We start from the raw sequence: 24,781 nt of genomic DNA on the forward strand, positions 1-24,781 counted from the left end.
ATAGATTTTTGAATGTTAAATCTACTTTCGATTTAATGTTTTCTGAAAATTTTGTTTTAATCATGGCGGCTCGGTCTCTGTTGTTTGGTAGGTTGATTTTACATTTTAATGTCGTAATTTATCAAATGTTGTACATATACACTTATTTCGACCTTCTTATTATCTTTAAGAATACAAATATTTGTTGTTAATTTATCAGTATTTACAAAGTAATTATTTCAACATAATTTAGTTTATGTCAGACACTTTTGTCCATGATCTACGTATTAAATATATGTATATGTGTTATAGTTTATAGTTCGATCGGAGGATTATATAAGGTCAATCTTCGTAAATTGACACAATAACTTTATTCCTAATTTGTTCAAAAGGGGCAACATGACATGAACAATTATAACACAATATGACATACACAAGATAAATGTACATATGGTTTAATAAACAGGTTGATAAAAATATAAATAATAAGAACAATTTGACATTTGTCCATGCTCACTATTCATTTTTTTAAGAAATTGATGCTTGTAACATATTCTATTTGCTCAATTTTAACAGATGCATTTTTGTGGACGTCGCATGGCGACGTTTCCGTATGTTTTACTTTTTCCAGTGAATACTTCATCTGTTGATAATGATATATACTGTGAATGTTTTGTGTATATATTTAAATATATATTCCTATGTTGGAAGTTGCGCATGATAATGTCAAATCATAAAAATACAATTTTTTTAGTCTCTAAGAAAACTTGTAAGATTTCCACAGCTAGTTTTGCTAAATAGGTGCAATTTGGTTACTCGGTGCAATTTGGGTACTGTGACGTTAGATGTTCTCTCACCCAAACGTAACACAGAGGTATTGTCATCTTGTGTAATTGAACACTTTATGGGTCATTACAATTAAAATGGACTCAGTGCGTAGATACAACTTGACGATGATTGCTTTTGTTTTGATCCGTCTTTAATCATATTGTTTTCTCTAGAACTTCATCCCATTTTATATATAAAATATAATATACACATAGAACTACTACAATGTACTTATTATATGTTGTTTCCATAGATTTAGGGGTAAATTAGGGTTGAACACTTAGTATACTCTTACCCGAGTGTTTTTTTTTAACAGACATACTAGATGACGAGTTTCTTACTTTAGTAGCAACAAACATTGGAAATGAGTGGGACTCTTTGTTTATTAATCTCGGATTTAAAAGGAATAGACTGGATCATTTTGCATATAAAAAGAACTCTTTATTGGAAACAGTACTAGATGGATTACATAATTGGAAGAAAAAACCATTAACAGACGAGCATTCAAAATCAACATGTATTAAGGAAATTCTTGACTTAGTTATAGAGGGATTACAAACAAATAAATGCAAGGGTATCGCTGATGAAATCCAGTCAACCGTCTCTAGCTCTGGTAAAATATAAATACATGTACATTCACACTTTAGATTTTAACATGAAACAATTTAATTTAATAAGATTACAGATATTTATTCACGATGTGAAACACGTTGTTTTTAAAGTTTACGTAGGATGTTTAATTTTAAGTCCTGTGTGTGTTTGTATCAAAATATGAAATGTCCCGTTCATTATTAGTTTCAAGATCTTAGGTAGAAAATGGTTTCAAACCTCAAAAGTTAAATTTTGAAATAAATGATCTCTGATAATTAATTCATCCGCATCAGTTATAAACCTACTAATTATTTGTAATCCTTTCTGCTCTAGATCATGGATCCATCCGCTTGTATTCAAGGCGGTTATCTGCATTTTCCTATATCATTTATTTCGACATGATTCCTTAATCATTTACAATTGGTGTGTACTACAATTATAGCCAATTATATACTCTTTAATATGGTAACAAGTAAGTATGTAGCCAACATTCTATTTATACAGTTAATAAAAACGATATTTCCTTTCATTAAGACATCAACCAAATCATTGATCTTCTCAGCGACCAATTAACAATGGATGAGAGACGTCTTGTGTTTAGTTCTCTTAAAATAACACATGAAAGTATTCAAAGAGCATATACATCGAGCCAATCATTGAAGGCAGAAACAAAGGCTATACTGGATAATTGGTATAAAGACTTACATTTCAAATACTGGAAATGTCAAGAGCTTTTCACAGTGTTCAGAAACAGAGGCGAACTGTCTTCAATAAAGAATATCACAGAAAAGTATATGATTTCAGGTATATTTATGACAGACTTATAACTTAGTATGCAAGTTGCTCATTTTGTCAATCTAAGAGTCACACGGGACACATTAAATAGTTTGGGGAAAAAGTCAATTGTTCCCTTAGATTAGAAAAGCATGTGTATCGAAACAAATTAGGAACAGTCAATTTACAGAGAATGGCTGCATCAACGACCGGCGTGCTGACTACCGTGCTACTAATACTCTCTGCATGAAACGTCCACTTACAATGGCATCGATCAAGTAGCTGTAAATGGTCGGACAGAACATAATAGAAATAAATTTAAAGAATATATATATAAAACATAATACGAATAAAACATTTTAACAAAAGTTAAAATTTGTATTACCGTAACATTGCTTTAATAGTCGCTAGCATAAATTATATCCGATAAAGAGTGAAAAAACCCAACGTACAAACATTTATTCACATGTACATGCACTCATCAATTTTTTACGAGATATTGTTCAAATATTTCAGGTCATGTACTTATGGTTGCCAATGACGATTGGATAAAAATATCTTTTAAACGAAAATATCATTTTTCAACTTATTTATTTATTTTCTTTTCTATCTAGTGAATTATTTACGTATTTGTTGATTTTTTGTTGATTGGTTTTAAATTAGATTAATTAAAAAACAATAAATGAAAAATCAACAAATTGATTAATTTATTTCATTATATGGAGGAATACCTTAATAATATACACTAGACACACCATTATGAAACACAAAATAATTTTTAATCATTAAGGTTGTATGTTTATATGCATATCATTAATCGACAGCAGTGAGAAGTATGTGTTACCCAATTGTCTAATATAAAAAAGAAGATGCGGTATGATTGCAAATGAGACAACTCGTCACAAGAGACCAAATGACACAGAAATTAACAACTATAGGTCACCGTAAGGCCTTCAACAATGCGCAAAGCCCATACCGCATAGTCAGATATAAAAGGCTCCGAAATGACAAATGTAAAACAATTCAAACGAGAAAACTAACGGCAAAATTTATGTACAAAAAAAATTAACGAAAAACAAATATGTAACACATCAACAAACGACAACCACTGAATTACAGGCTCCTGACTTGGGACAGAAAAATACATACAGAATGTGGCGGGGTTAAACATGTTAGCGGGATCCCAACCCTCCCCCTAACCCGGGACAGTGGTGTTACGGTACAAGAACGAACTGTAAAAATCAACTGAAAAAAGCTTAACTCATCAGATGGATACAAATAGAAATACATCTTACAAAAACACAGAGTGGAAGTGGTCGGGTACTTGTACATTCCAACAACAAAAAGACACTAAGTACAGATCTGAGAGTACTCGCAGTTACTGACAGCTAGTTAAAAGCCAATAACAAATAATAAAAAAAAAACTATTTTCAAGGACATTTAAAGGGTCAAAGAAGAAATTTTTGCATGAAAGTAGAGACTGAAAGAAAAACATAGTAATTAACAAAGCGACAAAAACACAGTTCTATCGATAATTGTAATATTTCAAAAAAAATATGCAAGTACATTTTAATTGTAGATGAATCAAATGACAACAGAGCAGAATCAACTGAGAACAGAGCAAAAGCAAGTAATCAAGGAGGGAATTCAGTATTATCGGTCACTGAACAGAAAATTAATTCAAAGAAACGATTGATTGGTAAGTGTACGCATATCATAAACTTATATAATTATTTCATTTTTGTAGCAGAAAAGAACTTAAATAAAAAAAAGCAAATCAACCAAAAATATTTGCAACTTTTGTTCATCGAAAAGATTGCTTCCAAAAAAATACTGTTTTTACTGAGCTTTCATTTAACATCAACCTTGTACAATACTAACGCAGTAAACCGCCAATGGTAAAACTAACATCAAAGTGTGAAGAGAGAGAGCCAACACCTTGGCCTATAGAAAGACAAAAAGACAAATTTGCGTACACACAACAATAAACAAACACTTTACAATATTACACAAAACGAATTCCATCATACATGGAGTGCAGCTCAGATATACGAAAGGGAAAATAATTTCTATTAAATAGTGACAACTGACACTGTAAATCCTGGAAGTGATTCAGTTAATTTGTTTTATATATTTTTGAAGGTAAAAAAAGTATAAAAAAGCATTCATAAGAAACATGTAACCATAAGCTATAACTAATTTACAGACGAGACATCAGATGTTAAAGATTCAGGAGGTGAGATGAAAAAACCTAAACATGGCGATGATACAGGTAAGCATAGTTACAAAGTGGCAAAATACCTTTTTTCGTGACACATGCTCCGTTGTAATGTATGGGTTATTTTTTATAAAGAGATTGGATAACATGGATACAGGAAGTATTCAGATCACATCTTTATAAATTATAAGCTTAACAGCATGTATAAAACTATACGAAACGAATCAAATATTGGTCACAAGAAACAAAACCTTTACTTTTACATTGGTTTAAATTAGCTTTAATTTTTGTCATTAAATATAATCGTAAGTAAAACTTATTTTGTGTAAACTGGTCCAGCAACTTTTGAATTGCTAATATTCGTATTAGCTGAATCAGTCTATATCGGAACTTAATTTTAACGTTATGTAGCAAAATATGCAAGTACTACTACGAGTACTTAGTGTATTTTGTTGTTGTGGGAATGTATAAAAACCCTGCCACGTCCGGTCTGTGTATTTGTTAGATGTTTTTCTGCTTTGAATTCATCTGACGAGTTAAGCTCTTTTCAACAGATTTTTATAGTTTGTTCTTATATTGTAGTGTTACACAACTGCCCCAGGTTAGGGGGAGGGTTTGACGAAAATAAACTAGTTTAACCCAGCCACATCCTGTATGTGACTGTCCCAAGTCAGGAGCCTGTAATTCAGTGGTTATCGTCTGTTGCTGTATATCATATTTGTTTTTCGTTTGTTGCTCTGTGCATATAATAGGCCGTTATTTTTTTTTTAATTGTTTTACATTTGTCATTTCGGGGCCTGTCATAGCTGACTATGCGGTATGGGTTTTGCTTATTGACAAAGGCCGTATGGTGACCTATAGGTGTAAACCTCTATGTCATTTTTTCTCTTGTGAAGAGTTGTCTCATTGGCAATCATACCAAATCTTCTTATTTTTAATTTTGCTATATACTTTTAGTGAATTCTACAAATAGTGATGAAATAAAGTGAGTCACACAAATTGCCATCATGTCATTTATGTATTCTATTCAAACTGCCTTTGAATTGTAATTCGGCTTTGCTTGAATTAAAAACGCATGAGAATGGTTGCATATCTATTTTCTTCGGAACATGATTGTACCAAGTCAGGCATATGACAGCAGATTAAGTCGAGCGTTTGGTTTTGTCAGGTTTAATGGACTTCCGCCTTTTTGTATTTGCATTGGAGTTCGATTGTTTTGTTAATGTAATTTTATTATTATAGAAAAATAAATATTCCTAAAAATATAACAATATGATAATACATATTAATGTACGTTTTTGGTTTTGCTATTTTAGACGAATCAAAGGATAATAGATTTCAACTTAGTGTTAAAGTTCATTCATTATTAACATCCACATCAGAACAAAAAGTTAATTCAAAACGATGCGCTGGTAAGTACAATAATTTTAAACAAATACAATTCTTACAGACATGTAGACGAAAACAAAAGACCGGCGGCAAAAAAAAGGATATGCACAAAACCACAATAAGGCAACACAAACAAATCAAAATCAGTGTGATCTCAGATGCCTTAGAAGAGTGAGTAATAGAGATTTACAATAACTGTCGGACTCGGAGTCCTAGTACGAGTACGACTACAAATCATACAGGTAGGCTATAGGGGTGATCTCAAAATAATGAATACGCTAATTAGTTTTACCGTGTTCAATCTTTGTGAGGTAATAGGACAAAACCATCTATGAAATTAATTGACTTTTTAACTGAGGGGTAGAAAGTGCGCTTTTTCGTTTTAAGCTCGCTTATAGATATGTGCAGAATTAAAAACCTTTCACAACAAAAATGTATTGCTTCAGTTATTTGATAATTTTGATCATTTACATTTAAAAAATGACATTTTTCAAGGGTAAAAAATTATCCTTTCATAACTGAGGAAATTATTTAAAAGGAAATTGGATAATACTTTTGTTCAGATTTTTTTTAATAATTTTTTTTATTTTTTTTTAGGGGGGAGGGGGTGGGGGTTATTTGTTTCCACCGTATGTAGTCTTACGGAATAAGATAAACATTTTCAATTGAATGATTGCTAATTTTATCATACCTTTTTGGGTTCGGAATATTTGATTTGTTTTTACTGCGAATGAATTGAAATGCAATACTCCTGTTCGCATTGATTCTGTTGAGAATAAAAGAACGGAGTTCCAATGTCCCCTTCGTTGCACATATTTTATCTGGCCAAGGGCAATACCAAGTTTTTTTAAATACCTTGCAAGAATTGTACACGTGTGATCACTTGCAATGCAATTTTCTATAGAATTTTTATTTTCAAGAAACATATCATTTTTAAAAACAGTTGATCAACACGGATTTTCGAAGTCATGGGAATTCCTGATAACAACCTTTGAAATAATTTTTATAAAATCTGGCAAATTGTACATACAGGTATTGAAAATGTTATTTTTTTTTTTGGAATAGACATTAAGTTTTCTGTATTATTGTTTGACTGGTGCCACATGTCAAGCATTATCTGCTTACCTTTCCGGAGGACCTGATATCGTCCCTGGTTTTTGGTGAGGTTCGTGTTGCTCAGTTTTTAGTTTTCTGTGTTTCTTTTTGTATACTGTTTGTCTTTTTGTCTTTTTCGTTTTGTGCAATAGCATTGTCATTTTGTTTTCGACTTATGAGTTTGAATGTCCCTTTACTATCTTTTGCCTCTCTTTGACCTTAGTTCTTTTGTTTCTTTTTTCGGGGTTTTCTTTTCTTGAAGCTTCAAAATTTACAAGAGCATCATAAATATTATCTGCAATTCTGGTTGTAGCATTATCTGTGGATATTTCTTCAGCTTTCGCCGCAGCATCGCCTGCATTTATATCTCCATTGTCAGGCCCATTATTCGTTTGTTTTTAATTTATGTTCCTCTACTGCTCCCACAGGAAAGGTGGTTCCTGACCATCGTCAAGAGAAAGGTGGTTAATTATTTCATCAGCAATACACGACATAAAGCCATAGTTCAAGTTTGTGATAGTCATTGATTTACCGAAACAACTTACAATTAACACTATAATGATTAGAGTACAATGTTAACAATAATTTTATTATTTTGAGATCGCTCTTCGTCATTTAAACTGTATTACTGTAGCTCTGATCGTATTTGGACTCATACACATATTGTAAATCTCTAATACCTATAAACAGTAATTTATAGGTGTTCAATTCGCATAAAGCTTTTATTTATTTCTATTCACACTAAGAAGTATAAACGGATGGAATCACAACAACAGGAGTGAGACCAGATGCGTCAACTGGAAAAGCAACTCTTGCTATGCATGTATCACCTAATCCAGAAGTAATACACGGACCTGTTAATGTCAGAATGATTCATATCTTTTTTTAATCTATCGAAGGCGTTAATAAACTCAACATAGATACCAAGATTTAGATTGTAAATGCAGGACGCAGGATGAGACAAATGCATTAGTAAGAAACATAAAACTTAAAGTTAAAACTTATTTACAGACGAAATAGTAGATGTTGAGGATTCAGCGAGTAACAATAAAAAACCAAAACACGAAGAAGATACAGGTAAGCCAAGTTTTAATGTGCCAATCTGAGTTAGTTCTTATTTCATTTCTTGAAACATTTACTGCCTTATATTCTATTGTCATATTTTGATTAAATATATTGAATTAAAGAAGTATTCAAATCACGTCTTTGACAATCTTAGTCCTTACAACGGATATATATAATATAAAAAATAAGAAGATGTGGTATGATTGCAAATGAGACAACTCTCCATAAGAGACCAACTGACACTAAAATTAACAACTATAGGTCACCGTACGGCCTTCAACAATTAGCAAAGCCCACAAAGCATAGTCAGCTACAAAAGTCCCCGAAATGACAAATGTAAAACAATTCAAACAAGAAAACTAACGGCCTAATTTATGTATAAAATAATGAACGAAAAACAAATATGTTACACAGCAACAAACGACAACCACTGAATTACAGGCTCCTGACTTGGGACAGGCACATACAGAATGTGGCGGGGTTAAACTCGTTTGAAGGCGCCTACCCTCCCCTAACCTGGGACAGTGGTGTAACAGTACAGCATAAAAATCAGTTGAAAAAGGCTTAACTCACCAGATGGATACAAATAGAAATACATCTAACAACAAGAATGTGTCCATAGTATACGGATGCCCACTCGCACTATCATTTTCTATGTTCAGTGGACCGTAAAATTGGGGTCAAAACTCTAATTTGGCATTAAAATTAGAAAGATCATATCATAGAGAACATGTGTACTAAGTCTCGGACGAACGGACGGACGAACGAACGGACGCACAGACCGAAAAACATAATGCCCCTAGGTGGGGCATAAAAACACAGAGTGGACGTGGACGGGTATTAATACATCCCCCACAACAAAATAACACTTAGTACAGATCTGAGAGTACTCGCAGTTACTGACAGTTACAGACAGCTAGTTCAAAGCCAATAACAACTAAGAAAAAAATCATGCATCTAAGACTAAAATATCAATCAGTACACATCAGACATCCAATGAATTTAGTGTAAAGACGTCATAAACAGTCGGAAAAAACATGACATTGTGCAATGCCAAGATACAGGTATCGACAGATTGTAGAACCATGAATGTGTATATGTATATATAAAAAAAATTTAGTTTGATTTTAATTTACTGATAACAAAATCAATATAAACAATATTCAAAGATCTAATTACAGTGTTGAATTGGTAACCTTTTAGGATAAGTTTATTTGAAAAATATAGATACTGGTAACAATAACTTGTGATATCAGCAAAATATTTCTGTAGTAATCAACAAACGCAAACCTTACACCGTTTTCGATTTCCTTAAATACAATGCATTTCTTCATTGAAGATAGTCTAATATTTTTTTTATAATCGGATAGTCGTCTAACTTATAAATTTACCGAATATTTCCTATTCCCGATTGTGAAATTATGACTGAGTATTTATTTGCATAGCGGTAGATGCATTTATTGCCGGAAACTTTTACCATGGCGACACCCCCTTTCTTGGTCTCTAAAGAGTTCATGCGATCCCTCAGTTTTTGATTATTCCATTGATTTGTCCTAATCGATCTATGAGTTTAAACATCGGTAAACTACTGTTGCCTATACATGTGTATTTACCTTATGTTGTATCAACGCAGTCAACAGCATTTTCAATGCTATTATCCGGATCTATTGAATCTTAATTAGAAAGTAGCTTTAAAGTTATACACCAAATTATGCAAAGTACTCTTTTCTTAAAGATTTTGGGTAATTCCACATTTATTCGTTAATCAACTATGAATAATTTCACATTTGAACGTTTCTGTCTGTCTCATATATTGCCATCGTGTCGTTTATGTACTGTAATTTTCCTCAGTTTTAAGTTTCAAATTTTAAACGAACAAACCTTTTCGCGAGATTTTATTTTTGCATTTTTCCTGATCTGAATTCTGATCTTACTTTAAAACCAAATAGACGCATGGAAATACTTTACATTTGTGCTTTTATTTGAGTCACAACATTAGCAAAAATAATCTGCTCGCGAAATCACCTACCTTTCTGTATTCGTTTAATTTGAAACGTCGTTTGTTTAAATGACGATTTCATGAGCGTGTTCGCATTTTGCTATAACTTTGCTATCAAAATTATGTTCATCCGTCCAGAGCACTTGAGATCACCCTGGTTTTTGGTGAGTTTCGTGCTGTTCAGTCTTTAGCTTTCTGTGTTAAGTTTTGTGTACTGTTGTTTGTCTTTTCGTCGTTTTTCGTTTTTTTCCATGGCATTGTCATTTTGTTTTCGACTGGTTAGTTTGAACATCCCTTTGATATCTTTCTCTTTTACGGTATTGTAACAAAGAAAGACACAAGTTATACAGTACAGCCAACTTAACAGATTACTATATTTCTTGAAATGATTGTCAAAGATTCTTTTCGCGAATAGATATTTAAAATGCAAGAACGCCAATCAAGTTTAGTTCATATTTTTAGTAAAAGGGGAACCAACTCAGAATAGTTACAGTGGACTTCGTAAATACCAAGAAGAGTTAGCAGAGAATGCACTTCAAGGGAAAAACACAATAATTTGTGCAGTGACGAATGCGGGAAAAACAATTGTCGCCTTCCATATAATCGATGAACATATGAGACGAAATCCAAATGGTATGACCCTTAAATTTATCACATTTGATATAATACATCATTTACTTGCACATCATGATTTACATATTAAAAGTTCAATTTTAGATAGAGAAAGTCATTTACTGTTTGTACTGTGGGTTTGATAAAAACAATATCAGGTAATTACAATTTGATAATGCAACTTCAAACTTTCACTGTACTATATTCACATGAATGAAATATTTGGTTTTTTCACTTTTCTAGCCAAGGTTGTATTTATGGCAAGAACCAATCCTTTGTTAGATCAACAATACAAAAAAGCATGCGACATCCTGAAGTATTTGCAGGTATATTTGATAACCATATTTTAATTGAAATGCTCCAATGAATAACATCCTTTGTACTATGGAAAACATGATACTGATAAGACATGTTAGAGGATCATTTACATTTAGACCTACGACATCTATGAAATTACAAATATGTATGGAGAAAAATCAAAACCTCATGGAAGTTTCTTCATCTTTGCAGTTGCCTAAATAAATTGAAAACCCATAGCATAAAACATCGTGTTAAATGGTAGTTTCTTATGACAATATAAAGAGATTCGGTTTCTACATCAATTACACAGTTATCAAACAACACCAATTACGAAAAGGAATTTAGAGGTCAGCACGACAATAAAAGCCAGGTGTCTATCCAAAATGTCGAGCTTCAAATCACTCTGAATCTTAATTTTGTACATATAAATGTATGATACCTTCATGAAGGTCTCTCACCATACACAATAACTGTCGAATTTAGCTATTAAGACATAAATGTATATTCAGTGCTAAATCTTAATGTTGAAGAAAATGTTTCAAATATGATTCAAATTGCGACTTAGGAACATATGTAACAAAAATTCCAGTTTGAATATTATTAATAATAATTAAGGAAGGTTTTACTCATTTATCATTTGGGGCAATATTCCTAATGCACCTCAAATTGAGGTACTCAAATATAGTTTGGTAATATCTGTGCAGTGATATTGGAAAAGTTTCCTATATTTAACAAATGACTGAGCTTAACTATTTGTGCTGACTTGAAGAGCAGATGATCATAGAAAAAAAGAATTAAAATTAAATGTTTGCAAAGGACTGAATTTTTAAGGATCTTATTGTATGAAAAAGGGATCTTTTACCTCGAGAAGACGCATCACAAAGGGCTGTTAGGGGTATGCTAAATTACTGGAAATTTGATCTCATTTTGTATCCCGAAAATTTACCACATACGGGAACACATCTCATCTTTGAAACAAGCCATCATACATATTCAAAATATGATATGGGCAGAGGATTTAACAAAAAATGCTACCATTTCTGCCTACCTTAAATGAATTGCACATATTAACCAAATTGAATGATTACTCAAAGGAAATGTCTATGAACTCTATTTCCTCGCACCTTATAATTCGAAAATCAAAAGGTGAAAAAAGCTATTATAAATCGTCAGATGATCTTTTAAGATATTAGTCTGACTGGTCTCAGGATTTACATTTCTACATATTTGTATTACAAACTTCATATGATAATGTTTATATTCAACACAAATGCAAGAAAATTGTTCTAATACGCTGTAGATTGGGCTAATTGCAAAAGATATAAATACCATGTAGGCATTTATATCTTCTGTGCGACTTTTCTTTCAGGAATCTAACGACATTAAACAATTTCTAGTCGGACAAGAAAGCACAGATGAGTCTGCACGACTGCAGTTCGACAAAGGTCGTCTATTCTTTATGACGCCTCAATTGTTAATGAATAAAATGAAATTAGAGGAGAAGTTTCCTGTGCCTATAGATACATTTTCCATGCTAGTTTTGGATGAATGCCACCATGTACATGGGAAAACACCATATAACGATATAATGGCAACTTATCGGAAAGCAAAACATGATGCAAAGGAAATGAAATTGCCGCAGGTATGCATACGATGTTAGTTTGTCATCTTATAAGTTTGAATATCCCTTTGGTATCTTCTGCCTCTCTATTAAAAGTATTAAATTATTTCTCTTTTTTCTTATTAAATCCGTCCGGAGCACCTCATGATCATATCATTCCCTGTTTAAATTGGGGTTCATGTCTCTGAGTCTTTAATTTTCTGTTTATTGTTCGGTGAAATTGTTTGTCTTTGCGTCGTTTTTTCGTTTTTTACTATGGCGTGGTCAGTTTCATTCCTTCTTCTGAATTTTTCTCTTTGTTATCTTCCGCCTCCTAATTTATATCTGTGTAAATACTTAAATAACTTCGAAATTTGCAATTGTTTATCTCTTTTTATCAAATAGTTATGTCCTTTCAATATTTAGTTCAATTCTATTCATGCTTCATTTCAGATAGTAGGTTTAACGGCCTCTCCAGGAACAAACAAAGCTAAAGATGAGTTTTCAGCAAAGGAACACTTGATGAAGGTCATGACACAAATGGATGTAGTACATTTGTCTACCGTTCGTAAGCATAAAGATAATCTTCAAGAATATACCTCTGAGCCGGAACAAGGTAAACAAACGTTTATTTCCCTTTCGATCAGCATTTCCCATGATTCATGTATACATTGTGACTTCTCATAAAGAAAATGTGATCTTAGTAATTATTGATCTATACCACATGCCATATTTTGCATAAATTATTTCTATTAGAACGCTGATTTTGTGGACATTGTTTTTTCAGTTGTATTACCGATGAAAATCAGAACACGAGATCCAATACGACGTAGATTAGAGTTATCAATATCCTATGTTGAAGAATTGTTTCAGTCTGAAAAGGGTTAGTATTGATTCCATTGAATACATATTAAAACATTGTTGTGACGTCATTCTGTTGTTGTATCCGTTCTTTATTTCAGTGATTGGACTATCATTTACCTGTAAGACAATAAAGTCTCTAGTTCGGACAGTGTGTTACTTGCCATTTTTTGTATACCCTTTCCAAATTTATTTCTTCGTGCTTTATGCCTCGATCAAATAGCAAGTAGGGGGATGACTTTTCACTGTAAAAAAATTGGGTCATGAATTTTAAAGTAAAGTAGTGATTTGGTCTAGCTGAAAAGGTTAAAAATAGTATTTCGGAAGCTGTCAAAAGAATTCAAGACCCCCTTAAGATAAAATTGTCCATATTTTGAGTAAGAGCTGATGAAGTTTTCTATAATTTTGCATATATGTCTAGAAATGTGTCCCAAAAGAAGTACACAACACTGTAAAAATATTAATGATAAAGCGCAGGTGGAATTTTTTTAATTTTCATTTATTGTCTAAAAGAAATGCATTACGAAATAACTGTGTTCTCGGGCCTAAGAGATGAAATCCGTAAATATAGAACCTGTACTTTGGCAACTTATCTGAATAATTTAATAGTGGCAAATTGTCAAATAGCATAAAACTAAAGGATTTAAACTTTTATTTGATAGAAATTCTGCAAAAATGTCCCATTTTGGCATTATATGGTCAAAATAAGCATTTCAAAGCCTTTTCAATTTTTATGCATAAGTGGCATTCTGACTTTCTATCTGACAGGTTTTCATGTGTCATTATTTGTGTTTCCAGGCTTTAATCAAGTTGTATTATTCATTTGTGAACTCTGAATCTAGAGAAAAGTAGATTATCACAGACAAAATGTGCATAATGTGTTGTGTGAATGGTCCTTGTCTAACGGCCTGTTTGAAGAAAGTAAAATGTGAGGAGCTTGGTACATAAAAGTTGAAGTCCATAATGAAGGTTTCACTAAATTTGTATAAAAAGCACTTTACAATGTCTTGTGTACCTGTTTCGTTTCACATACTATCTTTCTTTTCTTCTGTAGGATAGCAAGTGGTTCAAATATATGCCTGTTGAGACTAAAATTGCATGCAAGTTTTTCACTGAAAAGTGAAAAATCTTTGTATCAGACCATACTGTCTGCAAAAAAAGTTGAATGCAAGAGTCCTTTTGTACTCAGACTTCTTGTATCATGTCACTTGAGCAAAGAAATGAGCAAAAAGAAACAAGTTTTCTATTTCCTATAGCTTCAGTATGCATTTTTAAATGTAAACATGTGCTACGACCTAAATCGACCCTAAATTATTTTCAGTCTTTCTTGGCCTAAGACCATTTTATACTCATATGATATGCTATTTGTAATTTTTCTTTCCATTTAAAGTACATTAAATACATATGGAAGGATTATTTATAACAAAAAAACTTCACAAATTTAAAATTGCTTGAAAAAATTACATCTTCATGGAAGGCCCCCCTTCATTCGAAAACCTCTATTTTCAGGTACAGGTTCACATAAAATTGACTTTTGAATAATTGTAATAAATCTTATACATTAAATGAGTATTCTATTGCTGTTAATACATGATATATTAAATATAAGGGCATTTAAAAAGTACTTTTTTGCAACATTTGAATTTTTAAAGCACAAAATGTTGATAGTTGGCATGGAATTCTTCAATTTTTACGTCAAAATTTAACACGCAAAGTTTAATATAAAATTAATCATATTGCCTATAATATATATCCTGTTGACATGACACTTGATCAACAGTCTTATAATTTATTAAGCTTTGGTCATACCAAGTTTGATTAAGATTCGTGAATTCTTTCTACCTTATTAGGTTCGGGAACACATTTATCGTCCTTTGATTTTCGTTGTCCCTAGTGTGGACAGTGTAATACTTGCAATTTTTTTTTATACCCTTTCCAAATTTATTTCTTCATGCTTTGTGCCTCAAATAGCAAGTAGTAGGGATGAAATTTCACTGTAAAAAAATTGGGTCATGAATTTTAAAGGAAAGTAGTGATTTGGTCCAGCTGAAAAAGGTTAAAAATAGTATTTCGGAAGCTGTGAAAAGAATTCAAGACCCCCTTAAGATAAAATAGTCCATATTTTGAGTGAAGTTTTCTATAATTTTGCATATATGTCTAGAAATTTGTCCCAAAAGTAGGACACCAAACTGTAAAAATGTTATTGAGAAAGCGCAGGTGGGATTTTTTTAATTTTCATTTATTGTCTGAAAGAAATGCACTACGAAATAACTGTGTTCTCGGGCCATTAGGTTACCTTCAACTTCCAATATTTTTTACGAATAACCCTCCTCTTTCTTAAAAATATTGGACAGCTGAAGATAGCATAATTGATTCGTACAGGTAAATGATAGTTCAAGGACTGAAAAAACAAAACACAATTTGTTTCTTCATATGAAAAAACTTTTCAACGAAAGAACACATGACAATTACACAAAAACATTTTATTTTATTTTTCTTCATGTCAAAATGCTAGATTTTGATTGGTTAATAGGAGGGAGACAAATTTACTCTATCCCATGGCAAATACTCTATTACGGAGACGCTTGATCAAGTTTGCGCTTTAATAAATACGGATTATTGTTATGTACAAGACGTCATAGTTTATGACTTTGAATTTGAAATTTAATAGACAGTAATAACAGAACATTCAGTATAATAAATTAATTAACACATATCTGAGAGGGTGATAGAGCAGATTGTTACCCCTCGAAAAGACATTGTCAACCTTGGCTTCGCCTTAGTAAACAATGTTTTCTCGGGGTAACAATCTGCTCTATCACCCTCTCAGCTATGTGATATTTATATAAAGGTCACCTTCCAATACAATAATTTCGTCACTCATCAAGACGGTTTCTTGAAAAAAATTTTTTTTAACTTTTCCAATAGCCAGCGACACTTATTTCACAACCATTTTTTCAGATGTCTCCTTTAGCATAAATCTGGTTGATGATGCTCGTTGTAATTTGTTTTTGGTGCTTTTAGGTATTTCTTTTTGCAAAATATTTATCCACGTCTGTCTTTGGATATGAAAATCAAGATGGCCTCCATGGCTAAAAATAGAACATAGGGGATAAAATGCAAGTTTTGTCTATTATCTTGGAAACCACTATAAATAGAGAAATAAAATAAAATTGACAAGGGCAGAAATGTTTGGAATGATGAGATCTACCTATTGTCTATTTACTTTCAAACTGTCAGACGCCTTTTTATAGAAGTAATTGCCCTTAAACGACAAATTTTAACAACTTTTTAAAATGTTAGCCTATTATGTTGAAAAACATAATAGATAGAGAGAAACTTTATATCGCAAAATTGATCAGTGAGATAAGTTCTACAAGTAAGTCAACGTGCTTGAAATCGTTTGATGACCCCTTATTGGAGTTATTGCCCTTAAAGACTATTTTTACTATTTTTTTGCGTTTTTGCCTAATATCTGAAAAAGTATAATAGTTAGATAGAAACTTAGATAGGCAAAAATAATCAGCAAGACAAGATCTACAAATAAATCGAATAGTTGAAATCGTCTGACGACCCCTTATTTAAGTTATTACTCATTAATGATGGTTCTGACCTTTTTTTTTTGTGTTTTTGCCTAAAACTATAATAGATAGATAGAAACTTAAATAAGCAAATTTGATCAGCAAGACAAAATCTACAAATAAGTGACATACGGTATGGGTTTTTCTTATTGTTGAAGGCCGTACGGTTGCTAATAATTGCTTACATCGATCACTTCATTTGAACTTTGGTGGATAGTTGTGTCATTGGCAATCATACCACATCTCCTTATTTTTATAAACATGGTTTAAATCGCCTGGTGACCCCCTTTTAGCATTGTTTAGAGTTGTTCTCTTATATAACGATTTTAATCATTTTTCTTTTTTTTTTGCGCTGTTATCAACTAGCTGAAAAACTATTTTAGATAGATAGAAACTTAGATAACCATAAATGATCAACAAAGAAGGGATTTTTTGTCATGAATTCTATTCTAGTCCACAAAGATGGAGAGTTGTTGAAGAAGCACATAGACCTAGATGAGCGACACATGCTCTTTGGAGCCTCTAGTTTAGAAACCATTAAACTCTTTTTGAAATTAAATAAACATAGGTGCTAGATTTAATCATATGTTTGTTAAAAAAGTTTTAGACAGTTGGTAATTGTGTTAAACAAATGTTAACATAAAATCCTTTTCTGCATTGAATTGATTCAAAAGGGGGAAAGGTGGGTGGGGGAGGGGGGAAGGTATTAATAAAAGTATTTCTACTATGTATATAACCTAAAAATATGAATAACATTTGTTTCTTTCCAATGCATTTATGAACAGTTTCAAACACTTCACTTTAGTTCAGATCTAAAAGATACAATTGATTGAATGCAACAATTATACATTAAGGACAGAAACAAAGATATGTATACTTACAATGCTTTGTTTTGAAAAAAAGCGTTATTTGCAAAGGGAAATCGGGGGACAAAATTATATTTCGGTAACATGAAGAAGAACAAAACACAAGTGACAGCAATATGCAAATAAACTAAAAAAATGAGCGACACGCACCTTGCAGAAAAAACAGAAAAGGGGAGGGTATTCAGGTGGTACAGTTTGGGTAAACAATAACCGTCTCTTGCAAGACAACCGCCGAGTCAGAGTCAATTTTGGTGAACGAGGAAGGAAAGAGGGGGCCTGCGTCATACTGGAAAATTGTGAATAATCTTTTTTCATGTATAGTGGGTGAATAGGTCTGATCGATTTCTTGATCTCCGAACATTTCATGGCAATAAATTTAGATATTATATATAAAAAGAAGATATGATAAGATTGCCAATGAGACAAATCTCCACAATATACCAAATGACACAGAAATTAACAAATATAGGTCACCGTACGGCCTTCAACAATGAGCAAAGCCCATACCGCATAGTCAGCTATAAAAGGCCCCGAAATGACAAATGTAAAACAATTAAAACGAGAAAACTAACGGCCTAATATATGTACAAAATAATATAACTATAACAATTCATTTTTTATGAATAAAAGATATAATATTTTGATCATAATTCTCTTTTAATTCTGAAATAATATAAGATGGGGGAATTCCGATGAACAACAAAAGAATTTAAATTGATTGCACGCTTGTAATCTCTTCATATGTGCTCATTCATTATATCTTATAGTGTTGTTGAAATAAAATAGACTGAGGTGCACTCGATATGGTTGAACCTTTTTCTGCAACGTGAACCTGTCTTCAAGTTGTATGTGCTTTTCTTTTTTGTTCTTCTCATTCACCTAATAACCTAATAAGTATAAAATCTCAAAAGGAATAGGAGAGGACTACATTGTAAAGCTGCTATAACTTTATCCTCTTTGTTGTCCGCACTGAAATCGGATATAACTGAATACACATTTGATTGTAATCCAAAGTTTTAAACAACACAGTTACTATATACAACATCACTTTCTTCTTTTTCTTTGCATTAAGAATATTTTTTCCATTTTGAGACACCAAACGCATGTGAAGGTTTTCACGGAAAATATTAACGTAGTCCTAGCGCACGCAAAAAGCATGATACACATGCACTGTGTCTTCATGTACATGTAGCTATACATGTTGTTTACCTTCAACATTCAAATTTCAACGTTATAATACTAAGAACCCTTATTACTATATACTCGAAAATTAACAGGCTTATATACTTTTTTTAATTTAAGATTGTTATTGCTAAATTTGTAATGTCTCTTATTCAAATCTTATTAAGAAAATCATAATAGTTTGGCTTCTCCCGTAAATTATGGTTTTGTTGACGTGAAAATTAAGCATATCAGTATATTATTGATTTTCAGTTCAGCAGTTCCTGGATATCAAAATGCAAGACATACATGACGTGAAACAAAGCCTACAAAACCCTCCTATTCAAAAATTAGAGCAAACATACGTTCAGTGGATAACAGAAACTAGACTGAAGGTGGAAAATGTTTTGAAAAAAGATGAATATGTTCCAAGACTGCTGTTGACATACTTACGTCATTTAGAAGTAAGTAGTCTGTATATCTCATTTGGTTTTCGCTGTGTATCACCGCCACTTTCTGTATGTGCTTGTTCTACTTCATTTGGTCCCTGGTAGAGAGCTGCCTCATGGGCAATCATTCTAATTCTTTCTATTTCTATATTGCTGTCTGAAAGTTAAAAAAAAAACATTGATGATTCCTACTGTTAACAAGGTGTCAGAAGAGATACGTCGATTTTTTTTTTCTTCTTCTGTCTTTCGTACTTTGTACGTACATTTTTGTAATGTTGCATCTTTACTCTGAATGCACATTGACAATTTTAACCATGATAGAAAGGAATAAATCATGGAAACGGACAACAACCAAGGCAATCGTTGATACGAGACATTTGAAAAAAAAATACTCTATAACTACAAAACAAAAAATTAAGAAATTCAACAGGATTAATAATTGGGAGAATCATCGTTCCTTCGAGTTAATGGTGGGAAGTATGGACAAATTGGAGATACATATGCTCCCACTGAAACTTAATTGAAATTCAATTTGTTATCATTGCAACTAGAAAATTTTATAAAATACTGTCCATTTTTAAATGTTGTAGCCAACTGAAGTCAAATTAAGAAGGAATGAAATGAACAAGTCTCTAACAATGTACAACTTCATTTATGGACGACTACATTTAATTACCTCCAGAGGAAATCTTTGATCCTTATCGGCTAATTTCCAATTGTGAACGTTTTACTGCAACAAAAAAGAGAAAAATGATTCAATGGGTCATTCGAAATGTACAAGTCCAATAAAAACACCATGGTGAAAAATAAAAATATTTCGATGAAAGGACAAATAACAATTAACAACATCATATAAAAACTTAAAACTAAGCAACAAGAACTCCTCGCAAAGGCAGAGTTGAACTGCTGCGTTGTGGTATGCAGTTCATGTTCCACATTGAACACCCGTCATAAAGCTGAAACAAGTAGAAATTCGATACAAGTCAAGTTTCGTAATGTAACAATTAAGAAAAGTGGTCAGGGTTGTGGTTATGACAAGTGGAACCTATCTGTAGTGATACAGATTTTCCATAACAGTCAACCAAACTATGGTGGCGTCAAACATCTTTTGAAGGGCTTACTACAACTTTTCAACTTAAAACCCTTGATGCAACAGCTTCATTATAAGCAATGCAATGACCCTCAATCAATACAATCGTGAAAGGAAACGCAAGCACTGGAAAATTGTATCAAAGGATGGATACAATATTCCGTATGCCGGTGTAGCTGGGATGTTGCTATACAGAAATTTTATATGTTTTGATAAAACACCGAAATACGCATTTAAAGTGTACATCACGAGTTGGTTGAGCGTTATTGAATATCCGTTTCACAGATGATAGCGGATATGTTCCAAATGTCGTAACTACAATCCCGTCCCCCTTTTTACCGAATATGACCTACCGAATTTGACTTATTACCGGGTTTGTACTAACATGAGCAACACGACGGGTGCCACATGTGGAGCAGGATCTGCTTACCCTTCCGGAGCACCTGAGATCAACCCCAGTTTTTTGTGGGGTTCGTGTTGCTCAGTCTTTAGTTTTCTATGTTGTGTTTTGTGTACTACTGTTTGTCTGTTGGTCTTTTTCTTTTTTAGCCATGGTGTTGTCAGTTTATTTTCGACTTATGAGTTTGAATGTTCCTCTGGTATCTCTCTTTTAATTACATTTGTCGTACAACGATTGCTTCATTGATAAAAATATGTTATATATGTTTTCTTAGATATATGCAGAATGTCTGGAAATGAATTCACTTCTTGACACACACGCAGTTGTGGACTTGATAACCAGAAAGTCGTCACAGGAATCAATTCAAAGTAAAAATGCCAATACAATAGAAGAACAAGAAATTTCGAAATATCTAGACGGTGAGTTTATTCCCGGGACATCCAGTGTTATATCAGCTTTTATCCATGACAAACATAAAATTAATTATGACATATTATCTCCTAACAAACTTATGACACTGAAAATCTTTGCAAAAGAACGATGTTTTCTATAATATTAAACACAGACAGTATGTCAAAATTAATAATTAGATATAGGCAAAAACATAATTCACAATTACAAACCAATAACTGTTACAGTATATAGAACTTCTAACCAGACTAATCTTATCTTCCACATGTTCAACACTTCATTGGAAGATAAGATTAGTCTGGTTAAATGAGGCATAATAGTATATCGAAATACTAAACTAAATCATGACCCACAGCATTAATTCATAGCAATTTACTGATCTAGTATTACAAGGCATATCAATATTGCTACAAATGTACTGGTTAGTTTTCATTTCGATGATCAAGGAACGCTTTTGACAACTCTAGTCCAAGAGGTTGACAACTATTCATGAAAAAATGTATTTCAGATGTATGCGCAAACATGAGTTCTCTTAATCCTGAGGAAGTCGAAGAAAATCCAGATGTACAGAAAATTATCCATCTTCTACAGACTGAATATGAGAAACAGGGAGACAACTCTAGGTTTTTAATTTTTGTGAAGACGAGAGCTACTGCCATGTTACTTGCCAAACGACTTGAAAACATGAAAAATCTCAACTGTCAATACTTCACTGGGTCACAGGTTGGACTAGAGGACGGAGGTGAATATGTTCATAACCATTAATCAAAATAACTGTTTATTCGATGAATATTCTTTTTCTTTATGGGATCAATAATAACAACAAAGGAGAACATGCATTTTTAATTTAGGCTAATTTGAATCTGCAAAATCACCGAAAATAAAAAAAATTGTATGATTTTGAAATATATATAATATTTTAATAGATTAATCATAAAACTAGATACTGACCCACTGCACCAATTAATGACGAATTTACTGATCTAGTATTCTACGGAATGCCTATATTGCTGTTTGTTTTAATTTACCTTGAAGTTCGTTATTATTGTTATACTTTTTTACGGTATGAAAAATTCGAAGAAGACTGAGTCTTAAACAAATCTAATTATATATTTGATATATTGTGTATTTGAAAACATTTTGTATTCTTAAATCAAGGACGCCATAAAGCCTTGACGTCATGTCCCCGCACGTATATCTTCCCACAACGTGTTATAAAAAAGAAAAACTCGGAATTGCATTATCCTAATAGGATCAAACAAACAGAGTTTTTAAATATGAAGCAAAAGTATATGTCTGCAGATATTAGCAGTATGCCGAATTCATGCAACGCATCCGTTATTACAAAATAAGCCCAGTGACGGTAGCTGGTCCTCGACCAGTATAATTATAATATTTTATATTTAAGGTTCAATTTTACCCGAAGGCATACATGTTTCTGGAGAAAATAATATACCTTTGTTTTCGTCGTTTTTAAGAAGATTTATTGATTGGGTGTGTGGTGTTTGACCTAACTTTTGATAACCCTTTTTATGTTAAAAGAATATTTTAACCCTTTTTTTGAATGCATATACATTTTGTTCACGTATTATCATTCTTTATTTTAATGTTTGATTTGATTTACTTATTTCAATTCATTCTGTTTTCGTAAGGTCTTACCAAACATAAACAACTGGAAGTGTTAAATAACTTTAAATCTGGTGTGCACAAGTGTATTGTGGCGACTTCAGTAGCCAGCGAAGGAATTGATATACCTGAATGTAACATGACGATAAGATACCGATTTACGGCAAATGAAATTACAAGTTGCCAAATGAGAGGTTTGTAAATAGCTTTAAAGTATGAATTGTATTCTTACAATAAAGATAACCATTAAAAATATATTTTATTTGGCCTTTTTTATTTTTTTATTTTAAAACATATATTAACAGGCGTAAATCTGTTGGGATATACCAACCAATGCAAACAACAAACAAGTCTTAGGTAAACAAACATACGCCTACCGTACTAAACTATAAATCTGTAATATTTGTTGAGTTTTATAATATTATCGATATATTATATCTAATCTGATGAGTCTTATGTAGACAAAACGCTCGTCTGGCGTACAAACTACAAGCCAGGTATCGTTGATGAGTTTTTATACTTCAACTGAAATTCATACGGACCAGCTGTAGCTACTTCCTGTCATGCGGACTGGTCATACGGACCAGTTGTAGCTACTTCGTGTCATACGGAATGGTCATATGGACCAGCTGTAGCTACTTCCTGTCATGCTGACTGGCCATACAGAACCAGCTATATTGACTGTTTTGATTATTTAATAAAAGTGTTACGAACTTGCTGATTCTATATTGGACCTGTATTGATTGTCGGTCAGCTGTATTGGCCCTCGGGACCAATACAGTAGACATTGAATCAATACATGGACCAATACAGAATCAGCAAGTTAGTAACACTACAATATTATTAACCTAAATTCTTAGTTAAATTTAACACTTTAATGGATTTTCAGGTAGAATTAGAACAGCTGGTGGAAAGGAGTTTATCATAGGATCCGAAAAAGAAAATTTACGTGAAACCATTAACATAGAGAGGATGGTGTTGATGAAAAAGGCAGTGAATGCTGTCATAGCAATGACCGAGCATGAAGTTAGAGAAAAGATAAATAGAGGTGAACAACTTCTCTTTCAATCTGAAGACGTTGAACGGAAGAAAGCGCTTGAAACAAGGAAACATAAAGTTGTTGCACAATTCAAAGTAAACTGTAGAAAATGTTCAAAAGAAATTGTTGACGGTCATAATTTACGAATACTTAAAAGTTCACTCCACGTCGTGTTTGATAATTCTATCTATGGACGTATTACACGCAAGCCAATAACACACGTTGTAACTGAAGACATAAAACTGACTGATAAAGTCTCTGGTGAATGTGGACATGAATGGGGACATATAAACCTGTACAATGACTGTGAATTAGTTGTCTTGGCTCAGAAGCATATCAAAGTATATAATGTGGCAAAACAAGGATTTATAAATATTAAGAAATGGAAGGATGTTCCATATAAGATTGAAACAGTGGATGATGATGACATACTTGCTTTCAGAGCTAGTCAGCTTCCGACACCAGAATGACATAAATTAAATAGAAAGGACAGTAACAGTTGTAAAATTCATGTTACCTTTCATGCTTCAAAAAATTAAAAAGTACTTGTATTTGCTACAGACTTTAACTTTGGTAAGGAGTTGCACAGTGTGTAGAATGCAATCAAGCGAATAGAAACGGGCATCACATTATGAGCTGGTGACCATTAGATTTAATATTTCACGCTTTATTTAGAAAAGTGTTCTTTATTGCTATGATTTGTTTCACAGAAGTGTTTGCTAAACCAAATTTAGCTACATGAGTTTCTCTGTATATATATATATATATATATATATATATATAAGTCTAGAGATTTGCACAACGATACTAATATAAGATGGTATTATACGAAGATGTTGTTAATAAA

At 32.4% G+C, this 24,781-nt stretch overlaps 1 protein-coding gene and 1 long non-coding RNA gene across 3 annotated transcripts in view; one reads left to right on the plus strand and one right to left on the minus strand.

Annotated features, from left to right (window-relative positions):
* LOC127725354 (ATP-dependent RNA helicase DHX58-like) lies at positions 1-24,707 on the plus strand. Its single transcript, XM_052232284.1, has 17 exons — positions 1-87; positions 1,124-1,420; positions 1,933-2,202; positions 3,752-3,871; positions 4,379-4,444; positions 5,707-5,802; positions 7,886-7,951; positions 10,401-10,571; positions 10,794-10,876; positions 12,220-12,492; positions 12,904-13,066; positions 13,238-13,333; positions 19,193-19,383; positions 21,133-21,277; positions 21,778-22,011; positions 22,922-23,089; positions 23,785-24,707. The coding sequence occupies exons 1-17, from the start codon at positions 36-38 to the stop codon at positions 24,402-24,404; spliced, it is 3,111 nt and encodes a 1,036-aa protein (XP_052088244.1). The 5' UTR covers positions 1-35; the 3' UTR covers positions 24,405-24,707.
* Positions 18,159-24,781, minus strand: part of LOC127725365 (uncharacterized) — a 12,032-nt gene continuing 5,409 nt past the window's right edge. Inside the window, exons 2-4 of one of the 2 annotated variants that reach the window (XR_007992962.1) lie at positions 20,045-20,098; positions 19,373-19,525; positions 18,159-18,637 (exon numbers count right to left, since the gene is read on the minus strand). This is a non-coding gene — a long non-coding RNA (uncharacterized LOC127725365). Of the gene's footprint in view, positions 18,638-18,835; positions 18,968-19,372; positions 19,526-20,044; positions 20,099-24,781 lie in introns of those variants that run through there. The other variant, XR_007992961.1, reaches the window with a different exon arrangement.

Source organism: Mytilus californianus, unplaced genomic scaffold (assembly GCF_021869535.1).
Source record: "Mytilus californianus isolate M0D057914Y unplaced genomic scaffold, xbMytCali1.0.p SCAF_15, whole genome shotgun sequence".
NCBI classification, from domain to species: Eukaryota; Metazoa; Mollusca; class Bivalvia; order Mytilida; family Mytilidae; genus Mytilus; species Mytilus californianus.